The 26,991-nt window shown below is 36.5% G+C and overlaps 1 protein-coding gene across 1 annotated transcript in view; it reads left to right on the top strand.

Moving 5' to 3' along the window:
• LOC130245302 (protein unc-13 homolog C) overlaps positions 1-26,991 on the top strand; it is a 384,171-nt gene that overhangs the window by 329,601 nt on the left and 27,579 nt on the right. Inside the window, exons 25-30 of the mRNA XM_056477954.1 lie at positions 2,918-3,006; positions 5,777-5,917; positions 11,536-11,659; positions 15,131-15,190; positions 16,592-16,672; positions 24,842-24,989. Coding sequence (XP_056333929.1) covers positions 2,918-3,006; positions 5,777-5,917; positions 11,536-11,659; positions 15,131-15,190; positions 16,592-16,672; positions 24,842-24,989 — 643 coding nt within the window. The remainder of the gene's footprint in view (positions 1-2,917; positions 3,007-5,776; positions 5,918-11,535; positions 11,660-15,130; positions 15,191-16,591; positions 16,673-24,841; positions 24,990-26,991) is intronic.

Genomic DNA, 26,991 nt, shown 5'->3' with positions numbered 1-26,991 from the left:
AGCCGAAAAGAAATGAGACTGAGTGAGTATTGATTTAAAAATAAGCTAACTATGAATATTTAAGAGTATCTGAAACCCGGGAGGTCCGACAGACTCATAATCAGTGACAGATCTCTGCTAAACACTAACGTGAACTATTAACACTGTAACGTTAAATTCATTATAAAGCTCATTATCCTCTTAATTAGTGAAAGTTGCTGTGAAACGGTCAGTAGATGAGGGTTTGTGTCCTGCACCTGAGCATTTCTGATGGTCACAATCTCTGTTTTTACTCTCTAACACTCTCTGAGCTTTTCCTGGACACTTCGGGATCCTTTATTTATAAATCCACGATAACGAGCCACTGTAATTACATTCTTCTGTGAGTTCGCTAATTGCTTTGGGAACAGAGTTATATCTGGAGCGCTCGGTTTGATGAAGAAAGCACAATTCAGGATTTAGTCACACACTCAAACTGCTGTTTTAAAGTTCTGTTTAAAGGGACAGTTCACCCAGTAATTAAGATGTACTTACTATTTACTCACCGTCAAGAGGTTACAAACATTTACGAGTTTCTTTCTTCTGTTGAACACTTTAAGGAGATATTTTGAAGAATGCTGAATCCTGGTAAGTATTGACTTCCATAGTAGGGGTTTTTGCTACTATGGAAGTCAATGGTTACAGTTTTTCAGCTTTCTTCAAATGATCTTCTTTTGTGTTCAATGTATCATCATATCATATCATATCATATGTCATATCATATCAAACATTTTTTTAAATTATTTCAGTATAAATGCTGAGATCTTGTGAACACTTTTTTTAGTAAAAATAAAAATGTATTTTTGCTTGATTTATTATTTTTAAAATGCCGTCTAATGTTTTGCATCTCTGATAAGTATAAAAATCTTGACATATGTTTTAAATGACCTAGCAGGAATCCATATTTAACTATTTTTTTTTTTACAAAATTGCATAAAGCAAGTTTATAAAAGCCAAACCAACAATAACTTAGCATCAATCAAGATTACAGAGAATGTAAATGTACCCAAATTAGCCTAAAGGCTATATATATATATATATATATATACAATTTTTTTTCATTCACTCATTCATTCACTCATTTATTTTCTTTTCGGCTTAGTCCCTTTATAAATCAGGTGCCGCCATATATATATATACACAGTGCATCCGAAAAGTATTCATAGCGCTTCACTTTTTCCACATTTTTTTATATTACAACCCAAAACTGATTAAATGTTTTATTTAATTTATTTTCTCAACATTCTACACACAATCCCCCATAATGACAATGTGAAAAAAGATTATTTGAAATTATTGCAAATTTATTAAAAATAAAAAAGCTGTAAAATCACATGTAGATCAGTATTCAGCCTTTGGCGTGAAGCTCTAAATTGAGGTCAGGTACATTCTGTTTCCACTGATCATTCTTGAGATGTTTCAGCAGCTTCATTGGAGTTCACCTGTGATCAATTCAGTTGATTGAAGAAAACCAGGCACCGCTCATCACCAGGCTAGTACCATCCCTACAGTGAAGCATGGTGGTGGCCGTATCATGCTGTGGGGATGTTTTTCAGCAGCAGGAACTGGAAGACTAACCAGGATAGAGGAAAAGATGAATGCAGCAATGTACAGAGACATCCTGAATGAAAACCTGCTTCAGAGTGCTCAATGACCCAAAGCACACTGCCAAAATATCAATGGAGTGACTTCACAACAATTCGGTAATTGTCCTTGAGTGGCCCAGCCAGGACCCAGACCTAAATCCAATTGAACATCTTTGGAGAGATCTGAAAATGGCTGTACACCGTCGCTTCCCATCCAACCTGATAGAGCTTGAGAGGTACTGTAAAGAGGAATGGGCAAAAACTCCCAAAGACAGCTGTGCCAAGCTTGTGGCATCATATTCAAAAAGACTTGAGGCTGTAAGTGCTGCCAAAGGTGCATCAACAAAGTATTGAGCAAAGGCTGTGAATACTGATGTACATCTGATTTTTCAGCTTTTTTATTTATAATAAATTTGCAACATTTTCAAAAACTCCTTTTTCACATTGTCATTATGGGGGATTGTTTTGGAGTAAGGCTGTAGCATAAACAAATGTGGAAAAAGTGAAGCGCTATGAGCACTTTCCAGATGCACTGTACATATATATATAATTGGATGGAAAAAGACTGTGTAGGTGTCAGGATGATCTTGTATTGTTGAGTGTGAGGGTCTGCTTGTCTGTTCTGTGTGTTTTCCATTAAGCTGATGAGAGTGAAGCTCCTTCACTGATGGATCTGACAGTGTCTGCTTTCCGGAAACCATAAGCACGCACACACACACACAGTTCAGTCAGACACTGCAGAACACACAGCTGATCTGAAAAGTGCTCCTCAATTACTGTCCCACTAGGGAGGACAAAACCTGCAAAAAACAATAAATAAATAAATAAATCCACAAATTCTTCTATACATAAATATATCAATAATCAATAATGTGGCCAGATAAATAATTAAATAAATTACACAAATGTAGAGGGAGTAAGAAAATGATGAACTGAAAGTAAGTTTTTTTTTTCAACCCTCTTTCAAACGTTTATTTATTTTTGAACCTCTGTCCGTAATTACTTTTACTCAGCTCAACATGCTAATAAGAGGGTGTCTGACAATCATCAGAAGCCGGTCTTTATGCCATCGTTGGTTGATTGCTAGAAAAATGTTGTGTTCATTTTTTTGACCGGCTTCTGATATATCAATACCATAAATGTAATATAAAATATATATGCATTGTTCCTAATACTCGTGTGTGTGTGTGTGTGTGTGTGTGTGTGTGTGTGTGTGTGTGTGTGTGTGTGTGTGTGTGTGTGTGTGTGTGTGTGTGTGTGTGTGTGTGTGTGTGTGTGTGTGTGTGTGTGCGTGCGTGCGTGCGTGTGCGCAGCTGGACGCAGAGGCCAGTGAGCTGCTGAAGGAGCTGCAGAATAAACTCAACACCGTTCTGGACGAGCTCAGCGCCGTCTTCGGCTCCAGGTCAACACACGCTTACACAGCACAAAACTCATCTAATGTTTTTATTTACATCCCTTTGATTCCATCCTGAAATGTTAGGTTATGATAGTGTTGATCCACAGCTCTGATTATGTCAGCAGAGAAAGTGTTTGGATGAAAAAGCAAAACCTAACATGTTTTCTTCATCATTCATATGTAATATTTGTCTTAAAAGCAAATAATAACCGAATAACCATTGGCTTCTGTGATATAAAAATAAATTATTTAAATATATTTTATACATTACATTAGCTGGAGCGATCTATTTGTTTTATTTATTTATTATTCATTTATTCTGATTAGTTTATTTTCTTTATATTTATTTAGAAAATATAATATTTTAAATAGTTTACTGATTGAGTAGTGTTTTCATTAATGTAATGTTCATTTCTATCTGTGCATTAAAAATATAGACATGTATATGCATATAAAAGAAATTAATTTAACAATTTATTGTAAGTTTTGTGTGATTATTAATATTAAATTAGATTAAGCAACAATAAAAATGCATCATATATGTTTCATGCATATATTGTTAACAAATACAATAATTAAATTCTTACTATAAAATAAACAACAATAAAATATTTAATAATTATGTTTAAATTAGAGCTGTCAATCGATTAAAAAAATAACTGATTAATCACACTTTTTTTGCAATTAATCACGATTAATCACATTTAAAAGACTGAAACTTTTAGTTTTGGCTATTCAAATGTAAAATTAATGTAAACACAAGACAAAAAAAACTATTTAAATTCAAAATATGATTGTTTATTAGAATTGTTGTTTAACTTGTAACACAGATTTCTTCATGTAGGCAAATTACCCAAAATAAACCATCAAGATCCTCAAACTGTTGGCTTGACAGCCATATTTATTACAGAAATAAAAACACAGGCATGTAAATGCCATTTAAATTTGAAAACAATCAATGCCAATAAAGAAAACAATGATTTCCATGTTGGATTCTGAGTGGACTGCAGAAAAATGCCAAAATACAGGCGTTGCATATATGAAAATTAGAAAATTATAATAATTAAGTAAATTAATACAAACAATTGTGCTAATTGATAAGTTGTATTGCTGAGAGTTGAGAACATTAATTATAAAGTAGAAACAACTTTGTTTAGTCCTCCTTTACATTCAGCCAGTTAAGACAGTCCGGTCTGACATTATTGGGGTCAATGTGGCCCTTTTCTTTTGAATGATGTGACCTTAGAGTGAGAACAGTCTCTCACATGCAAAATCACCGAATCAGCACATGAATTTCGGTGCCTAATTTTGGCGCCACTGGTGCTACGTCAAGAACGTAAGAAGCATCAAGGAGTGCATCAAAGGCACCCACAGGTACACGTTGTGTCACACCAAAGACACACCATCTCTAAACATTTAATTCTAAACAACTTCAAGGGATACGGACACCGTCAGTGATGTTTAGGTATTTATTCTTGTCGCTAGGAAACATGCACACACACACAATGCGTGCGGTACAGCGTACCCGGTGAGCGACTCCCTTCAGATTCATCAACATGTACGATCGCATTCATCAAATTTGCTTAATCTTAGCATTCTAAAGTCTGGCTATAATGTACAAGCAAGGATTCTGACAGCAATGTGAAGCAGATGCTTTACAAAAGTTGCGTTTAAGAGAGAAACACATCAAACTAATGAAACATTTGAGGGCTCATGGAATCATCTTTGACAGCTTGTCAAATCATCTGGCACTTTCACCGAGTACATTTACATGGACACCAATACTCTGATATTAATATGATTAAGATAATACTCTGATTAAGAGTCTACCATGTAAACAGCGACTTTTGATTACCTTAAAGGACCACCGAGTCATGAAATGCGAAGTTTTTTTCAATCCATTCGGCATGCTGTATCAAATTCCATTAAAACAAAAGTCGAAAGATTAAAAATGAAACACTCGAAAAAACACGAAACTCTGGAGGAAACGCTGGATAGCCTGCTAATACGACATTAATTGTTTTATACTGAAACTTTCCTTCTAAAAGCACTTCCTCGGTCTTGGTTCTTTGCACGTTAAACACACGTCGACCACAACAGGAGATAAAAAGAACTGCAACAGCTTTAATTACGTAATTTTTTTTAACGTGTTAAATATTTCAAATTAATCGCATGCGGTAACGCGCTAATTTTGACAGCACTAGTTTAAATCAAAACTAAAATACATTTAAGCGTAATTATTGTATGTCATAATGTCAGATATTCCTCTCTTTATGCACCAGACACTTTCTGAGAAACACTCTTATGTTTTCTGTGTTTGTGTAGCTAAGCTTTTTTCATATGTTAAATATTTTATATTATTTTCTTTAGCTATATTATCAATATAGTTTTATATAGATCTATTAATAATAGTTTTATACTCCTAGTATTTTCTGTAGCTATAACTTCTATTTCTATATCTAAAATTGGCTGTTTTTTTAAGTCATATTATATTCCATAATGTCGATTCTTGTTGATATTATTTTTGTAAAGGTTTTTTTTAAGGTCACATGCAGTTGTTTAAGCATTTCCCTGCGTATAGTACAAAATTTTTGCTATAATAAAATAAATTAACAAACATTTGCATTGTATTCCTTCTAATTTAAGTTGTGTGAGCAATATAATGTCCCTTCAGAAGCGTTTTGCCTATTTGTTTAAGTTAAACCTCACACATAATAGGATGTTCAAATTAAATCCTCTTAAAGTTGATGTTGTTGTGAACGGTGTGAATCCTCAGCTTTAAGCCTGTGATCGAGGACTGTGTGAAGCAGATGAACCAGGAGCTGGTGCAGATGAAGGGAAACGCAGGGAACAAGAGCAACGCAGCCATGGATGCAGAGACTGTGCTGAGACCCCTGATGGACCTGCTGGACAAGAAGTGAGAAAATAAGGATTTTGTTGTTTTGTTATTAGTAGTTTGACAATATAGGGCTCTAGTTTGATGATCCATGCGCAAAGTGCAAAGCGGCGGGCGCAAAATCATTAGGGGCGTGTCAGAATCCACTTTTGCTATTTTAAGGATGGAAAAATCCGCTTTGCGCTGTGGCGCATGGTCTAACAGGGTTGAGCTTATTCTCTTAATGAGTTATAGGTGTGTTTTGAGAATAAACCAATCAGAGTCTCATCTCCTATTCCCTTTAAGAGCCAGTTGCGCTACGCCATAGTGCATTTGCTATTTACATGTTGGACTTTGTAAGTGGAAAAACTGAAAGCTTCACTAGCAATAAAACAGTTAAACAGAGCATCTACAGCATGAGAATGAGAGATGAGCCTCCTCATTATTTACTTTCACTCTCGTGGATAAGGACACGGTGTTGTACGCACAGACATCCATTAGCCTATACATAATTAATTTAGTTTATTAAGCGCAAAGATTTGTTTCAAAACTATTTTTAAATTCAGTTCTAATTTCCAGCAAATTAATAAATGAACAATAATAATGACGTGTGGTAAAAAAAACTGAGTTATATCCTAATACACATGCTCTGCCCCATATGGTCTAAAACCTGACAGATGGACAAATCTAAGCTTGTTTTTAATAAAACAAATATAAATATGCATATAATAAATAATACTGCTAATGATAATAACATTATACAAAAGCAAATTGTCATGAATAAACTGAAAAAGCCCCCGAGATGAAGAAGGCATGAAAGTATGGTTTTTATATTTATGTAGGCTGGAAAATAATAATTTTTGTAATACTTTAATCCTTTATATTTTTATCCTATATATATCCTTATTATATCCTATATATATCCTTAATATTTTAATTCTTTTTCATATGTGAAGATATTTGTGTATTGCTGTACATCCTGTGTGTATTAAGCAATGTTTAAGCGAGGCGCACAACTAACGCGCTCTGCGCTGGACTATAGACTGATTTAATCTGGTCTATCGAACCGTCTATTTAAGTTCCTCAAAATAGCAACGCGCCAGCAATGCGCCTTAACACACCTCCTTTTTTAGACCAGAATGCCTATGGGCGCACATATGAGCGCAAATGCATTTGCTATTTAAACAGCGTGGTCCATAATGTCAAAACTACTCTTGCGCCGAGCTGAAACTAGCAAACAACAATTGCGTCACGCCTTGCGTTGCATTGCGCAAGGTATATGATAGGGCCCTTAATGTATAAGAATTAACATATAAAGAAATGTCTGTAAAATAACAGAAAATGCGTTGGCGGTTTATTACAAGGATTTTGTAGCGTAATATACAACACCAACCCAGACAATATAGCACTTTAAACTATTAGAAATGTTCATAAAGGTCACTCAGGGCTGCACGGTGGCGCAGTGGGTAGAACTTTTACCTCACAGCAAGAAAGGTCGCTGGTTCAAGCCTCGGCTGGGTCAGTTGGCATTTCTGTGTGGAGTTTGCATGTTCTCCCTGAGCTGGCGTGGGTTTCCTCCGGGTGCTCCGGTTTCCCCCACAAATCCAAAGACATGAAATAGGTGAATTGGGTAAGCTAAATTGTCTGTAGTGTATGTGTGTGTATGTGTGTTTCCCAGCGATGGGTTGTAGCCGGAAGGGCATCCGCTGTGTAAAAAAATATGCTGGATAAGTTGGCGGTTCATTCCGCTGTGGCGACCGCAGATTATAAAGGGACTAAGCCGAAAAGAAAATGAATGAATGAATAAAGGTCATTTTTTCCAACTTTTCATATAGTTAAAAGTTGTAAGAAAGATCAAGGTCCCATAATACAATTCAAAAGAAGAAATAAATCACAAAATATGGAAAACTACTAATTTTCTGATATAATTTACAGTGCAATTTTAATAGCTCAATGTGTTTCCGTCCATCTATTTTAATGCGCGGTTTGGATTATTGCATTAAAAAATGCTTAATGTAATCGATAAGATGCACATACATTTTGCAAATGCGCGTAAAAAATGGATGTGCATAACTGAGTATGAAAATATTAGGGGTGTCAAAATTAATTGTTTCTTCAGAGCACTGTGATGCAGACGTGGACAATTCGGTATCGGTTCAGTAATAATCATAACCGGTTATAATGTACTGACGTCACTTATCTCATATGCGCTCTTGTCGCGAGGGAGACGAGCGCAGGTATTTACAACACTACAGGCGCCAACTACTTAAAGATTTCACTGTGTGTGTGTTTTCTGTACAGTCTTTCACTGGCACTTACAGCAGAAGCCCCTATTTCTCAGCGATTGAGGGAATGAAAGTACTCCATTTGTCTCTCTCTCTCTCACTGTGGCCCATTTCACCTGCTGGCGTGACTTTTCCTCTCGGCTGCTGGCGTGACTTTTCCTCCCCTCTCTTTTCCTCTCGGCTGTATGCATTCCCGTGGCTGTACCTGTGCATTGTCGCAGGACCCGACCAGATTTCATGCGGCGCGGGAATAAATTTCCTAAAAAGCGCGGGAGCGATCAGTAACTCTGGTGTAATTTTAACAGGAGTGGGCGGTCTCTCAATATCAAGCGAGCAAGCAAGAGCGCGTGGTGTGTGTGTTTGTTTGGTGCTGTCTATGTTTGTGTATGTGTGTGAATGAGAGACAGTGTGGTGCTGTGTGTCCGTGTGTGTGTTTATACAGACAGCTTGTTATAGCCACCCCCCAAAATACAGCACTGTGTATGGAAAGCATCGTCAATGCACCGTGATGCACCGAAATATCGAATTGAACCGAATCGATGGCATGATAATTATAACCGAACCGAACCGTGAGACCAGTATAGGTTCACACCTCTAGAAAATATATCCATAAACTAAAATGAAAAGCTGTTGACACAAAAGTTGTTGTTAGTTGACACTAACAGACTTGACAGTAAAATAAAAGAACGGTTGCGCACAGCTGAGTAGGATAAACCTTTTATTTGATAAGAAAATATACGCATTAAGTACAAGGGAAACACATTTACTGAATAAACTCCAGCATGCGCATCAGTCATGTTTTAGTTTGAACAGATCATGTGATGATATAAAGGCCCAATTCTATCCCTTAGCCCTTCCCCTTACTTAGGGGTAGGGGTGTCCCAATTCTCTTTAGCTTGAAGGCGTAGGGCTAAGGGGAAGGGCTAGATAACCCTTGAAATTGAGATTTTTCTGGGCCACCCAAAACCAAAGGATATGAAAATTTCTCAGAATACACCATCTTCAATGGCAGCATGGAGTCAGGAGATGCACAATTTAGTATTTTTTGTCATTACCAAAATTTTTACAACAAACAAGCTTGTGTTTTAATACATTCATAACCGCATTCATGTTTTACCATCATGATAAAAAAAAAAACGATTAAAAAAGCATTAAATTTTGCTATCTATAATCCCCAATAATAACTCATGTATCATAGTCAGACGACATACATCTGTCACTTGATGACACTCGAATACCCTCAGAAAAGTCTAGTGGCTGGGAATGGGCTTTTTTACAGTGTCTGCTATAATGTTAGTGTTGTTTTCGTGTGTTTACATAAATGAACATGGCCACTGTAAATGCACAGTACAGTTACGAGCTTATTGCCACATTATACCGTTATGACAGCATGATATCGTTGCATTCTGTGATTTCCTAAAGGTAAATACCAAAAAAATAATGCAAAGAGCTGTTTAAAACGCGTGCGCGCTCCCGCTTCCTTGCGTGAAGCAACCGTGCCTAAAAACGCATCTGATGTAATCGGTTCTCTTTCAAATAGATTAGACAAAAAGTTATGCTCGTGCACCCAGAGTCCTGTTGCTTTAAAGAGCTCCAGATTTGTCTTTTTGATTGCAGCACCGGTTGCTTCCTCTTTGACCATTCTTTGACAGATTTTTAATTAGGCTAACGTTAACCGAGTGCTTGTGATCATCCTCTCATTATCACATACGGTATGTTTTTACCTACTTTTTTTTGCATACATTGATTTTTGTTGATATGGTTTAATTATCATTTTTTACGATAACATTGCTTTAATGGGAGATTAACTGCATTTATGTGTAGTTAACTGGTGATCTGGGACCTTTAGCCAGGACAGAATACTGTACATATTTTAGATACATGATAATAATTCTTTTTTAAATGTTAATTTATTTATTTTTAAGAAATGTTTTGTTAAATAAAAAGTACACAGCTTTATTTAGCTTGTTTTGACACATTTAAAATTTGTGGCTAAGAAATAATTATTTATGTTTGGTGCGCTCAGAGATAAATTTTGGTAAATCCTTAATTTTGAGCTCTGAAAAGTCATTCATTCATTCATTTTCTTTTCGGCGTAGTCCCTTTATTAATTCGGGGTCGCCACAGCGGAATGAACCGCCAACTTATTCAGCATTTGTTTTATGCAGCGGATGCCCTTCCAGCTGCAACCCATCACTGGGAAACACATACACACTCATTCACACACACATACACTACAGACAATTTAGCTTACCCAATTCACCTGTACCGCATGTCTTTGGACTGTGGGGGAAACAGGAGCACCTGGAGGAAACCCGCGCATACGCAGGGAGAACATGCAAACTCCACACAGAAACGCCAACTGACCCAGCCGAGGCTCAAACCAGCGAACTTCTTGCTGTGAGGCGACAACACTACCTACTGCGCCACTGCGTTGCCTCCTCTGAAAAGTCATTCGAAATAAAAACTAATTGTAATAGGACACTATGAAACCATGACTCATTTGGTCATGCTCATTGAGCAAGCTCATACACCACACACACAATAAGTGAAGTGAATGATGAGGCATGTGGACATATCACAAAATCTAAATCAAGTCATTTTAGCATGTCGAATTCATATTTATGCATATGAAAATATTTTCACAACAACAAAATTGTGGCTAGTGAAAATGGCGAGTGGCTAGTTATGTTGGAAAACTCTTAGCCAAAGTGGCTGGTGATCAAAAAAGTTAATTTTTAAGCCCTGATTATTATTATTCTATTATTATTCCCTCCAGAACTGTCTTGAGCATCTGTCTGTGCTCCCAAAGAGCGTCTCACACCTCCAAAAGCTACTGCATGCGTTCATTGCATTTCGTCTTCATCTTCTAAGGCACTCATTTATTAGAGTAGAAAAAACATCACAGTCGCTTCTCTGAATGCACTAAACTACATTCTCTGTCCAGCCTGATCTCACGAGAAAACGTAAGTATTTTACCTTTTGTCAGTTTAGTGGCTAATTCGTACGAATTCGTACGAGTTCAGTCGTATAAAATTGTACGTTTTGAAAAAGGAGGCGTGTCACCTAACCCCACCCCTAAACCCAACCGTCATTGGGGGATGAGCAATTCGTACTAAATTGTACGAATTAGATCGTACGAATTCATACGAATTAGCCACTAAAGCAAAAAGTTACGAATTGCCGTGAGATTGTGTTGCTCTGTCTGATATTTGCTTCAGTTTATCAGGAAGTGACCATTTTCTTCGCTTAGACTGATCGGATGGAAACACTGCCTCATTGGCGAATATTTTATGCCATTTTCCAGATTTGCGCATAAATCTAATTCGCATGTTTGGATTAAAACATATTTACTGCATCTCTTCTCCTTCACAGCCTCATGCTCTTTGCTAAGATCTGCGAGAAGACGGTGCTCAAACGGGTCCTGAAGGAGCTCTGGAAGATTGTGCTGAACACCATCGAGAGACAGATCGTCCTTCCACCGCTTTCAGACCAGACGGTGAGAGAAACAAGTTCATATTTACATAATATACAGTTGAAGTCAGAATTAATCGCCCTCCTGTGATAGTTTTTTCTTTTTCAAACATTTCACAAATGATGTTTAACAGAGCAAGGAATTTTTCACAGTATATCCTGAAATTTTTTTTTTCTGGAGAAAGTCTTAGCTTGAATAAAAGCTTTTTAAAACATTTTAAGGTCAGTATTTGCCCCACACATACAGACTTACATACAGAAAATTACCGGCAATTTTCCGGAAAGAGATCATGTGTGAACAGACCCTTTTTGAAAATTCCGGTAAATTCGTTCCGAGAATTTTCCGGAAAGAGAAGTTGTAACATTACCGGTAATTTGCCGGAATGCTGTTCTGAGTGAACGCAGAAAGAAAAATTGCCGGAAAGAATGCGTTCACACATAGAACGTGCTGACGTGAGACGTCTAGTCCAGCCAATCAGAACACGTACTCACATCTGCGCTGTTTATGAAAATAAAAGCCTTTGCATATTTTTCCAGACACATTTAACTGCTAGATGCGAGTCAGATAACGTTTCTATGTTCCTTCTTAATGCCAACTGTGTAAATAATAAATGCTTTATAAATAAAATTATAAATAAAATGCTTATAATAAACCGCTGTTTGTTTACATCAAGCTCTGCTTCAGTTGCTTGACGCGTGTACGTGAAGCAGCCCAACACACACACATATTATGTACATCTCGACAGTGTTGAGCAGTAGTCAATACAAGTAGTGACGCTACTAGCCTAACTACATTTCTCAGTAGCGTGGCGGTAGCGTCGCTACTTTCTAAATCAAATAGCTTTTCAGTAGCGAAGCTATTTTATTAGTCAAGTAGCGCAGTAGCATCCACACAAGCTACATTTACCAATCGCGGATCAATAAGTGACTGCACCGACATTTACGTAGCTTTGAGGCCGATGTCTAGCTGATGAAAGTAAATCCATTTGATGGCAAGAACGACGATTTCTTCTTCTTCCTGTTTTACGGTGGTCGACAACAAAGTTTTTGGTGCGTTACTGCCACCTCTGGTGAAACTTGCTTGATGGAAAGATGACTGAGGTTGAGACATATTTCTTCAGCAGGACTCCTCGTGACCATACCTTGAGAAGTACATGTTACGATGCAATAACTTAATTTTCTGATGCTGTGCTCAAAAAATAAAAATACTTTAGTATATATATATATATATATATATATATATATATATATATATATATATATATATATATATATATATATATACTAAAGTATTTTTATATATCAGAATCAGAATCAGAAAGAGCTTTATTGCCAGGTATGTTCACACATATGAGGAATTTGTTTTGGTGACAGAGCTTCTACAGTGCAACAGGATAACAGAGACAGGACAAAAAACAGATAATAAATATATTTTTTAAAAAAATGTATATAAAAGTAGTGAGTGCAAATATACAAATTGACAAGTGTATGTACGTGTTTATTACTATATACAACGTTATATGAGCAGCTGTTATGTGCATGTAAAGTGTGTTGTTAAATAAGTGTATACGTGTATAAAAGTGTATGGCAAGTAGTGATGTTGGTTCCACAATTATTATCATCAAGTGTTCATGAGATGGATTGCCTGAGGGAAGAAACTGTTTCTGTGTCGGGCTGTTCTGGTGCGCAGTGCTCTGTAGCACCGACCAGAAGGTAAAAGTTCAAAGAGGCAGTGTGCTGGGTGTGAGGGGTCCAGAGTGATTTTGGCAGCTCTTCTGCTCGCTCTGGATAAGTACAGTTCTTGGGGAGTAGGAAGGTTTGTGCCAGTGATTCGCTCAGCAGTCCGAACTATTCGACGTAGTCTTTGGAGATCGTATTTAGTAGCTGAGCTAAACCAGAGTTACTGATGTGCAGATGACTGATTCAATGATAGAGGTGTAGAACCGTTTCTACAGTTAATATATAGGTGTAGAATACTTTATATATATATATACACTTTATATATATATATATATATATATATATATATATATATATATATATATATATACTATAATGCTTATTCCAAAATATTTCCCTTTACTATAAATTACTATAGTATTTAAATGTGTAACACCTGGTTTTATTGGATTTTTTTGTTTTAGCTGTTATATACTATAGTTTGTTTCTGTTTAGTACAGCATATTATTTACAGTAAATAACTGAACTGAACTATTCTGCCTCAGATGTTTCATTGACAGTTTTATTGATCACTAAGATTTGATTGACTTGGATTTGTTGCTTCGATGTAAAAATTAAAATTGTAAAAATAGCTTAGATGTAGCTAATCTACTTTTGCCATGTAGCTTTTAGCTTAGCTTGCTACATTTCCAAGAGGGTAGCTTTTAGTTAAGCTACACTTTAAGTAGAGTAGCTAATAGCTAAGCTCACTACATTTTTCAAGTAGCTTTCCCAACACTGCATCTCGACATGTGAAAGTGTTTCTCCATACGTTTACATCAAAGTTGTTCACAATACTCATCCATCTACAGAATTTGGAATGCCGTCAAATGTGTAAACAATTAGCTGCGGTTCGCGCTTTTGCATTTGGATGTCTCTGGGACAAAACAGCAGCATGAATGCTAAAGCTTTGAATAAAAGTGAAACCATCAAGCCCGACCACGTCTATGTTTACAAATACAATCGCAGCCGTTTTGAGGCCATTTCTGGTTAATGATGTCAGGATTTACTTGTATTATGGAATGGATGTGTGAACGGTCTTTTCTGGAAAATTACAGAACGTCTGTACCTGTGTGAACAGCGCTGTGTTGAATTTACATCAAAGTCTTTCTGGTAATTTTCCTGATATTTACCGGTATCACTGTGTGAAAGGGGCTAATATGTTAAATAATACATGTTCAGTCTGTTAAACATCCCAAATTAATCACAGGACGGCTAATAATTTGACTTCAACGGTATATATTTAATTTAATCATTCATTCATTCATTCATTCATTTTCCTTCAGCTTAGTCCATTATTTATTAAGGGTTGTCACAGCGGAATGAACTGCCAACTATTCCAGCAAATGTTTTTTACGTAGCGAATGCCCTTCCAGCTGCAACCCAGTGCAGTGAAACACCCATACATTCACACACACTCTCATACACTACGGCCAATTTAGTTGATCAATTCCCCTATAGCGCATGTGTTTTGGACAGTGGGGCACCCGGAAGAAACCCATGCCAACATGGGGAGAACATGCAAACTCCACACAGAAATGCCAACTGGCCCAGCCGGGACTCGAATCAGCGACGTTCTTGCTGCGAGGCCACAGTGCTAACCACTGAGCCACCATGCCACCTACAGTCAATTTTGTTTTTGTAAATAATATTTCAAAAATAGTGGCGTGAACAAACAGAGTGTGTTGTTATTGAGCAGAATCAGACACATTGAGCATCACTTTATTTCACTGCTACTTCTCTGAGAAACTCTGTGTTTTGTGCTTGTGTTGAACAGCAAGGAGCTCAGATGATCTTCAGTGCTGCGAAAGACCTCGGTCAGCTCTCCAAACTCAAGGTGAGGCTTTACCACTGTTTTATAGATCATAAATTTTTTTAAGTGCAGTTTAAAGGCTTTATTAGATGAATTAGGTTAACTAGGCAAGTTATTGGACAACAGCAGTAGCGGATTTAAGGAATGGGCAATATGGGCGATCGCCCCGAGCGGCATGGGGAAATGGTGCAAAAAAAAAATGAGCCCCAGTGAAAGCTTTGAGATACAATTTACTTTACGCAAGTGTATTAATTTAGAGTGGTAATCTCAGAATAAAGACAAAAGAGACCATTCACATGTGTCGACTTTTGCACACGCAAGTTTGTTGTTCTCTGTGTGCAACCCCAACATCGCTGCTGAAGGGAAACTGAGGTATGTGCACAGAAAATCATTCACGCACGCCTCACGCTCTGCTATGCTCCCGGTGTGAATACTGGTTGTTTACATGCACGCCGATAAAATCTGATTATGCACTGTAAAACTGGAGTAACTACTGTACAGTACACAGTGAGTTTTAAACTAAAGTTATAGTATGACGATGGTCTTATTTTGACTAAGCTATGAAGCAGAAAGGAGGGATAATGAGTCGGGGAGGTAAGACTTCATAACATTAATTCTCAGCCAGGAGTCGTGTCTAAGACAACAGATAATTATATTAAACATATTTTTTTGTATTCTATAGAATTGTCATAATAAATATTCATGCAAAAGATTTCTCAGCATATCACTCCAGTTTTCCAGTTACATTCAGGATTGATTTCTGTTATTGATGCAGAATAATAATTATATAATAATAAAAATAATAATTGTATTTTATTGTAATATAATGTTACTTGTATATAATATAATGTAACATTTATTTATTTATTTATTTAGATTTATTATTAATAAATAATTTAAAAAGTATGTTTTTGGGTAGTTGGGGCGTGGCCATTATGTCTAGCAAAGCCCCTGGGTTACTTTAATGGGCTATATTATACTATAATTGATGACTTTGCAGCAAAAAAAGGCAAGAAAGATCCAGATGTAGTAAAATATTAATAACATTTCACTGTCAGAATTGTTTGCTTGAGTCAATTACATGCGTTCCAACGGGAGTAATAAAAAGTTTTCTATATGGTTCTTTGTGTGTGTGTGTGTGTGCGTGCGTGCGTGCGTGCGTGCGTGCGTGCGTGCGTGTGTGTGTGTGGAGGGGTGGGGGTGTGAAATATGGGGTGATTTTCCCAGGGTGCCATTTAAACTAGAACCGCCACTGGACAACAGTGGTTTATTCTGTAGACAGTCTGAAAAAAAAACTCTAATGAGGCTAATAATATTGACCTTAGCAGTTCTTGTGAAGTTTACATAGCTTGACCAGCACTGGAAATAGATTCATAATGACATATTTAATGTGTTTTAATGTGTGTGTGTGTGTGTGTCCACCAGGAGCATGTGATCCGGGAAGAAGCTCGGAGTCTCAGTCCTCGTCAGTGCGCCGCTATGGATTTAGTGCTTCCTACAATCAAGGTATCAGTTTCTGTCTCCTTCTTGCATTTATTTATTAATTTATTATAATCACAGACGTTACAGTAGGCTATTATCATTGATCTGCAGTTATAATCAAATCACGTTCATAGTAAGGTTAGGAATAAACATTTATACACATGTATTTATGTGTGTAAAGCATCTGTTTTGTGAGAAGTGTTTCTCATATGATATGTGAACGACCCGTACGGCTTTACTGTGACATTTCCTCGAGTAAAAATGACGACTGAAACTTTCTGTCGTAGACCACATACACCAAAAGAGTACCATTGGTACCCTTTAAGCAGTGGAAACACCAGTCTGATAAAGGCGACCCGTACCGAACCGTACTGTACCAGTCAGTGGAAAGGGGGTTATCAGTGGAAACAGTTCATTAGGAGTCCCTTAATACCACCCCACGACCCCCACCTCCCTCAACAGACCACCCCATTCACCCAAAAATTACACTCACAGACATACACACACATACTCTTACTTGCGCTCATCCACACTCTCTCACACACCCACTTTCTCTCTCTCTCTCGTACACACAAATACACTCTCTCTCCCCCTAACTCTCTCACACACAGACAGTGTGTGTGTGTGTGATCAGAGATATTATTGACTGCTGCTCCTCTGCTCATTGGTATTCAGAGGACAGAAGCTAATTAGTGAAGTTAAGAAGAGCCTGGAGTCAGATGCAGTCAGTGAATGGAGAAGAGCTCAGATTCGGAGCTGGAGGTGCTGGAGATCTGCAGATACTCACACAATAAGAAGAATAATTCATCTGTGCCTACAAAGAAAAGAGACACACAACCATAAAACCAGACAGAGGAGAACAATCACAGACTGATGGCTTTGTTTTTACGCCTCTTTAAATATGAATCAATCTGTGCACTGTAAGATATATACATTGTCCATTCATCTTTTATTTTAAAGCATCTTAGAAACACTCTTAAAGGTGCAGTATGTATTGACACCCAGTGGTTGAACTGGGTATTGCACACGTGGTTCAAAACAAATGGAAGCACAGGTTGCCAGATTGACGACACCAACAGAAGTGAGCCTGACTATCAATGGCTGATTTAAGTCATGTTCTAAATAAAAGTAACGGCACACTATAGGAATATTTTCCATGTTAAAAGGAGTTTTTGTCCTAACCAACACCTGAAAGGCTTCAATTTCTCACAGCTGAACAACAGAAAACTGACAATGATCACCTCAGGTACACCTCATGTGCTTTATTCAGCGTTAAATGCTAATAATGTGAGTTTGAATGCCATTTTACATCACATTTATTGCTGTAAGGATGGGTTTTTAACCACAGCAGTTCGAACTGTAGTTCTGTTGAATGACTAAAAGTTATCAGTATGATGGTAAAAAAAAATGTGCATTTCTAGTCAAACCAACCTTCTGCAATCTTATACCAAAAACAGAAATAAGAGCAGTATTAACAGCTAAAAATGTGGGAGAGCCTTGCTATTATGTGATTGTATTGTATTGCAATATGGAGCAATTAAATTTTGATGTTAAGTCAAAAGTAATTCACAAATACTTGAAATTGAAATGATTTAATGACAATAACTTGCGATAGTTACACCTGAATTAGTTAAAAATAACTGTATAAAATGATAAAACATGAAATAATCAAAACATTTGATAATAATTGTACCCAGCTTAAAGGTAAAATAAAGTTACCTGAGAAAGAGATGAACCGGGGGGAGAGAGAGAGAGAAAGAGCAGTAAGTAGGCCTCAAAGAGAGCCTGAAGTTGGATTTATACTTTCGCCTCGCGCTGCATCGAGCACCTTCGCTGACTGCGTGCGCACCTCACCTCGCTTTTATATTTGCCGCATTCGCCGTTGTGATATTCTTTAAAATGACAGGGGGCGGTCAAAACAAACTGACTGTAAAGTCAGAGGGATAAACAGAAGTAGAAAGATTCTGGAACTACGTCATATCATTAAGTGAAGTTTATTTATAAACTAATTTCGAGAGGATCACGTGTTTATGATTGACTCGGCTGGCCCCGAGTCAAGCTAATGTACGAACCACCAATCAGACTATTCCTAACTCAGTATAAATAACCAAGCATCTTACCTTTAGTCATCTTCGTCTTGAAGAATCCCCCCTTCCACCCCCTCTCCTCCTCTTTTTCCTCTATAGGGCAGCATGGCGGCCCAGTGGCTAGCACTGTGGCCTCACAGCAAGAATGCCTCTGGCTCGGGTCTCTACCCGTCCGGACAGCATTTCCGTGTGGAGTTCATGTTCTCCCCGTGCTTGCGTGGGTTTTTCCCGGGTCCTCCGGTTTCCTCCCATAGTCCAAAAACATAAGACATAAGTAAATTAACTAAACCAAATCAGCACCATAGTCAAATTCTTATAGCAACACACCACCTTAGCAATCCTTAAGCAGCAGGAGGGGGGGGGGCGAGGGTGGGATTCTTGAGATCTACCTGAGCTCAAATTCCCCTCTCGCCCTGCAAACAGGAGGGAGCCCTGGGCTCGAGGATCTCATGAGCTCAGGGCTCTCTCTCGATACAGCATGCCAAACTAGCTTATTACCAATCATCAGCTAAGTGTGAACTCTTGAATATTGTATTAAAACCCAAGGTGCTGAAATATAATTGGCTAAACTGGCATTGGGCAGGTTAAATGACCAAAACAAAGACAGTTCGGTCACGTAATGGACATTTTCAAAGCAGAATATCTGACTGCAGCATTGTTTCTCAGATAAACAAGAATGTTCAGTTACCTGTTAGCCAGCACCTAGCTAACTTTAAATATTAACAGTTCTTGACTCCAGTAAGCTACAAACACAAATTAGGTATCATTGGAAAGAAGATACTTTGAGCTTTACTATGGTAATTGGGTAAGTTTCATGCTCAAAAATATAAAAAAGGTTACATTATAAAGTCATGAGGGGAAAAAAATTGTATTGTGTTCAATATTAGTTTTTTCATATACAAGCACAAGAAAACTTTAGTGTAATTTCCTAGAAAAAAAGTGTTTCATGAGGTTATATTTCAGATTTGATGAAGATAGCATGCCAAATGAGATTTCTGTAAAAAGTCTCTCCCTTACCGTCAGAGGTACATAATCAAAAGTGACCTTCCCAAACTAAAACAGTAACAGTTGCTGAATAATTTGGGCTTCATTCACAGTTCATGTATCTTTGGAAAGAAAGCACTTTGGGCTTTATTATCCTTCATCTAGAGTTTATAATGCTCAAAACAAAGAATAGGCGCTTAATAATGTAAAAAGAATTGTACTACATTAAACATTTTATTATTTCATAAACAAATATATGAAATTAGTCCTGGAGCAAATCAGAAAAGTAATAGGTCAAAAGCCACACATCTCCTGAGTTTATGTTTTGAATTTGATGGCAATATCCTGCAAAATTAAAAGTCTGGAGGTTTTTTTCTGAGACAATGTCTTGTGATTTTTCTCCCTCTGCAAACAAATGATGGCAGTAGTGCTCAAACTGTGGTACATGTACCATTAGTGGTACGTGGGCTTCCTTCTAGTGGTATGCAGAGGAATCCAATATGTCATATGTACATCCAACATATATTTCAAAATTTATCAAAAATGGTTCATATATGAATATGATGACATATAGCTTATATTTATGAGGTCCAAGCAACATTTCCAGGTTTTGATAAATAGGAAACTATAGGTTAACACTTTACATTTAATACAGGAGGGTTTTTTTTACTTCTTAAGAACAGTAGCCTACCATTTTAATGAACTTTTAATAGCGCATTTTAATTTAAATGTTGACTTTTTTATTTTGTTTGTTTGTTTGTTTCTTACGTATAAGCACAGTACAGTATTAAAGCTCAAACTGTTTATAATGTTTAAAGTGGCTGATAATAATAAACATTCTTAATAAATGTAGTTAATCTGTCACGTTTTCAAACTGTGCAGAGCTGTAGCTGCTTTACTAGGCCTACTACACTACTATATTGTAATACTGGTCATTATGGTGGTACTTGGAGGGATATTTTCTTCTGAGGTGGTACTTGGTGAAAAAACTTTGAGAACCACTTTATTATAATATTTTTGTGCTTTAGAAGAGTCAAAAACTTACATACAGCACCTTTAAGATTAATCATTTTCTATTTATTAATATTGACTAGTTTGCAAAAACATTTACTGCATATTGAATTAACATCATTTAATTTAATTATAATTTATTTTTATTAAATGTCTATTTAATAATTGCTTTTTATATGCTATTCAAAAAAGACACTTCAAATAAAATCTTTGAGGTATAGAAAAATTCTATTTTGATTTACAGTGCTTAGCATAATCGAGTACACCCCAATATTTATATCCATTTCTCAGTGAATTATGGGTAATAAATATTGGTGTATTTGAACAAAACAGATTTATTAAACAGATATATTTATTAAAATCATATCTTAGTCACAGAACATCTTTAGAAATGGAAAGACAATACATTTGAAGTCTCGCAAAATATTGCAAATGACAAACTACAACATTAAATGAGAGATTTGTGTTGCGGGTGTATTCATGCTGAGCACTGTATATAATATAAGAGCTACATTTTATGGGGAAAAAAATCTATATGATCTATTCATGTATTTTTATTGAGGGTTTAGTTTATAAGGTCAGCGAGAGTAAAAATAAAGTAAATGCACTCGTCGAAAATGACACGTGGCCTTTCCACAGATTGATTGGTCAGTGTGAATCTCATCAGTCTCAATCACAGCGTCTGCAATCGGCCTTTACGCTAATAGAATAATAAAGCAGATCTGATCAGACGTCTGATGGAGGAAACGCTTTAATTCCACACCAACAACACTCTGGAGCTTTCTGAAACTCACACCAAACTACTAAAGCATTTAAGACTTATCGAGTATATTCATTTGCCATAAAAGAAAATGACCTGATTTCCATCATCAGACACTGAGATTATAACTTTCTCCAATATATTAATAGTCAGTGATACAACTTTGGGACATTACAATGATGGAATTGTCCACGACTTCAGTGAACTTGGTCCAAATGTGTACATTATAGATCTGAACTACAGCTGCTGACAAAAGTCTCTGTGTTTATTGCACAAAGCAATGATCAGGACCTAGAATGATTGCCTTATTTTGTGTAATGATCTCACTACTATACTTTTGGTTTTCTGTTAACTTCTATTCATTTGATACCCAAGAGTTCACACTTAGCTCACGATTTATACATAGCTTGTTTGGCGTGCCATCCTGGGAGAGAGCCCTGAGCTCAAGGGATCCTCGAGCCCAGGGCTCCCTCTTTTCACAGGGCGAGGGGAGATTGAGCTCAGGTCGATCTGAAACTCCCCCGCTGCTGAGGCCAAGGTGAACTTCCTGAGAGTAAGACATTAGAAAAAAGATTTAGACTTATTTTATCTATAATATAGAGCACATTTGGATGGTGGGAGGAAACCGAGGAACCCGGGGGAAACCCACGCGGACATGGGGAGAACATGCAAACTCCGCACAGAAATACCAGATGGCCTTTGTGAAGACCCAACGCCATTGGTATTCTTGCTGTGAGGCAACAGTGCTAGTCACTGGGCCACCGTGCCGCCCATTCTGGATAAAGGTGGAAGTAGGGGAGGAGGAGGGTTTCTTCCAGACGAAGATAGTTGTAGAGAGGAAATGAGGATATATATAGTGACTTGGGATCCTTTGATTGGAGGATCATGATTAGCTAATGTGGACCAGCTGGGTCGATCATGAGCACATGCTCCTCTTGAAATTAGTTTAAAATTAAACTTCACTTAAAGAGACCACATGGGAGGTGGGGGTAGCTGAATTGATATATGTCATTATATTGTTAATTCAGCCTGTACGCTTAGTTAATACTAATACTAAATAATCAGTAGTCATTGGATATGCTATGTGGAGTTGGGATTATAGTCGACCAGGAGCCATAGTTTAAATAATTGTACAATTTGTAATTTTAATAAAGAATGATTTTACTGATTTACTTATATGAAGATGTTGCAGTGTTATTTTATATTTGATTATTCGATTTATTTAACTGAATACTTTTACACTGTAACAAAACAAAGCTGGGTTCCACAAAATTTCTTCATGTTGTCACAATACAAATCGATTAAGTTAGCTTAATTGGTTTTACAAATGTAAGTGGATTGAACAAATCAATTAAGTTATCCCCAAAAAACCTCAAAAATTGTATTGATTTAGCTTATTTTAAATAAGTAGTTTGAACAAGCAGCAAAAATTTATTTTTTTTCCCAGAAAACCATGCTTATTTCACTTTTATCTGTGCTCTATTGTATTTATGTATGATTGTAGTTTAAGTATTATATTTAATGCATGATTCTCCCACTACAAAGTCATCTGGATTCATTTAAATGAATGAATTTGGGCACACCTTATTTTGCAGTACAATTCACGCTGTTAACAAACAATTAACTATAACTTTTAGCGTAATAAAGTCCTCATTTGCTGCTTATTAATAGTTATTAGGGTAGTAGTTGGGTTTGGATATTGGGTAGGATTAGAATAAGATCCTATTTTATAAGTGCTAATAAACAGTTAATATCTTAATAATACACCAGTAATAATCCAGTAGTTAATAGTGAGAATTGCTCCCCTAGTTATTTTGGTGAAATTGTGTTCATATTGATATGTACTGTATATCAAAACTAGGCTCATTGAAAATATGTGCCCGGAGCAACATTTTTTGAGAATCGACAAATATGTACCCTGGACTACATCTTCTTGCAGTTTTCGTGAATCTGCTAGAGGGCGCTGTGTACATTTATGACAATCTCAAATACGTCACTTGGGCACGTTTTCCTAAACAATCAGTAAACTTCTAATTTGCTGTTTATTAATAGTATTTGGGTTTGGATATTGGGTAGGTTAAGGGATGTAGAATAAGATCATATTTTATAAGTGCTAATAAACAGTTAATATCTTAATAATACACCGGTAATAATCCAGTAGTTAAAAGTGAGAATTGCTCCCCTAGTTATTTTGGTGAAATTGTGTTCATATTGCAATTTGCTGTATATCAAAACTAGGCTCATTGAAAATATGTGCCCTGGGCAACATTTTTTGAGAATCAACATATATGTACCCTGGACTACATCTTCTTGCAGTTTTCGTGAATCTGCTAGAGGGCACTGTGTACATTTATGACGATTTCAAATACGTCACTTGGGCACGTTTTCCTATCAATAAACTTCTAATTTGCTGCTTATTAATAGTAGTTGGGTTTGGATATTGGGAAGGTTTAGGGATGTAGAATAAGATCATATTTTATAAGTGCTAATAAACAGTTAATATCTTAATAATAGGCATGTAATAATCCAGTAGTTAATAGTGAGAACAGTGAGGGCGCTGTGTAAATTTATGACAATCTCAAATACGTCACTTGGGCACGTTTTCCATAAGATCAATAAAATTTGCTGCTCATTAATAGTTATTGGGTTTGGATATTGGGTAGGTTTAGGGATGTAGAATAAGATCATATTTTATAAGTGCTAATAAACAGTTAATATCTTGATAATAGGCATGTAATAATACAGTAGTTAAAAGTGAGAATTGGTGTTTCAACTAAAGTTTTTTCCAAGTTATTTGTTGAAACTGTTCATATTGCAATATACAGTATAGTCAATCCAGGCTCATTGGAAATATGTGCTCAGGGCTGCATTTTTGAGAATTGACAATAATTTACTCGGACAATGTCTTCTTGCAGTTTTCACAAATCCACTAAAGGGCAACGTACACAGTTTTGACAATCTCAAATACGTTACTGGGGCACGTTTTCTCATATGTTAAATTTCTCGTAAATCCTCCAGAGGGCGCTGTTTACATTCCTGCGCATATTAACGTTCTTCTAGTGCACTGAAAAAAAAGATTCATTGGATTTACTCAATGTTACTCAAGGTAAGTAGTTGCAAACTATTTATTTGGGCTGAATTTAAACAAACAAATTAAGTTGAAGACTTAATTAATTTGTTTCAGCCCATAGAAATAGTTCGCAACAATAGTTTTCAGGGTGCGCGTCCGTGAGAGAAGTCAGTCGGCATGTCATCATGCATAATGTATCAACTTGATATGATATGGACAGCTTGTGTGTTTTGTGGCTGCATGTTTGAGTTTTTTTTCACTTCTCTTCTTTCTCCGTCCAGCAATATTTCCATGCGGGTGGAAACGGTCTGAAGAAAACCTTCCTGGAAAAGAGCCCTGATCTCAAGTCCTTGAAATACGCCCTCAGCCTTTACACTCAACCCACAGATGCCTTGATCAAGAAATATATATGCACCCAAACCTCTCAAGGTAAGAGCGTGTGTCTGTCAGAGAGAGAGAGAGAGAGAGAGAGACGGAAGGTACTTCTAGTATTCAACTAGAGCAGGGGTTCTCAACCTTTTTCACTTGCTTATTTAAAATGCTTATTTTAAACCTTAATTTATCAGCAAAACATGGATTTTGCTTATACTATTATTATCTTTGCTTATACTATTATTATCTTTGCTTATACTATTATTATCTTGTTTTTGTACAGAATTTTATTAAAAAAATTAAGCATTATATATACAGGGTGGGCCATTTATATGGATCGACCTTAATAAAATGGGAATGGTTGGTAATATTAACGTCCTGTTTGTGGCACATTAGTATATGTGAAGGGGCTCATGAAAGAATAAAGTTACGTTAAAACCAAGCACACCATTGTTTTTCTTGTGAAATTCCCAATAAGTTTGATGTGTCACATGACCCTCTTCCTATTGAAAAAACAAAAGTTGGATCCAAGATGGCGACTTCAAAATGGCCACCATGGTCACCACCCATCTTGAAAAGTTTGCCCCCTCACATATACATATGTGCCACAAACAGGATGTTAATATCACCAACCATTCCCATTTTATTAAGGCCTATTCAGATAAATGGCCCACCCTGTATATACTGTATGTATATACAGTTGAAGTCAGAATTATTAACCCCTCTTTTTTCTTTTTTTCTTTTTTTAAATATTTCCCAAATTATGTTAAACAGAGCAAGGAAATTTTCACAGTATGTCTGATAATGTTTTTTCTTCTGGAGAAAATCTTATTTGTTTTATTTCGGCTAGAATAAAAGCAGTTTTTAATTTTTTATGAACCAATTTAAGGTCAGTATTATTAGCCCCTTTAAGCTATTTTTTTTCGATAGTCTACAAAACAAACCATCGTTATACAATAACTTGCCTAATTACCCTAAACTGCCTAGTTAACCTCATTAACCTAGTTAAGCCTTTAAATGTCACTTTAAGCTGTATAGAAGTGTCTTGAAGAATATCTAGTCTAATATTATTTACTGTCATCATGACAAAGATAAAATAAATCAGTTATTAGAGATGAGTTATTAAAACTATTATGTTTAGAAATGTGTTGAAAAAATCTGCTCTGCGTTGAACAGAAATTGGGGGAAAAAATAAACAGGGCGGCTAATAATTCAGGGGGGCTAAAAATTCTGACTTTAACTGTGTATAATTAAATATAGAATATATAATAATATAAATTGTATTTATTTTTTAAAACACAGATTTAAAGCTCCTGAATTCTTCAGGTATTTTTACGACTGCAGAGTATTTGAGCCTTTTCTTTAATAAATGAACCTGTACAGAACAACAGGAGATGACAAAACAAGCTGCTGCCTTGAATTGGACTGACTACTATTTATCTATTGATCATATCCATAAAAAATAAGCAAAAATACAGTAAAAACACTCTAAGTCTGTTGAAAGGCATTGATCTGAAGGCGGTTGGGTTTTTGGGATATTATTGGAGTTCGCTGACAGTAGTGAACAGCTAAAACACCACAGAGTCTCGCTAGATCCTCCTGTATGTGCATGCGTCCATATATAAACACTCGCGCTCATGTTATAAAACACTCATTTGGACAACTATGCTGATATTTGAAAGAGTTCACACAAAGAGAGCACGCATAGTTTGTGAATCAATGGAGATATGCGACTCTGATATGAATCGCAGACGTGAGGCTTGCGAACTGGTTAAAACTCTAAACATCATTACCTTTTCGTTTGCATGAAGGTTTGCTTTATACAGCTGAGCATGTAGTCCTAGTTGAAATGCAGCGGTTGGAAGTGCAGCCACGGTTAAGTCTGTATTTTACAGTGAGACTTTTTTGTACCGAAGTAATCGCTAACATAAAGCAGGAAATGCCGAACATATTTAATAATGAAATCAAATAATTATAGTACAATAATTAAGTTAATCTCGCGGCCCACCGGTTGAGAATCCCTGAACTAGCGCACCTTGTACAGCTGAAATACTTCTGT

This window comes from Danio aesculapii, chromosome 18 (genome assembly GCF_903798145.1).
Source record: "Danio aesculapii chromosome 18, fDanAes4.1, whole genome shotgun sequence".
In the NCBI taxonomy this organism is placed as follows: Eukaryota; Metazoa; Chordata; class Actinopteri; order Cypriniformes; family Danionidae; genus Danio; species Danio aesculapii.
Note: the sequence above shows the minus strand (reverse complement) of the source record. Positions and strands in the feature narration are given on the sequence as shown.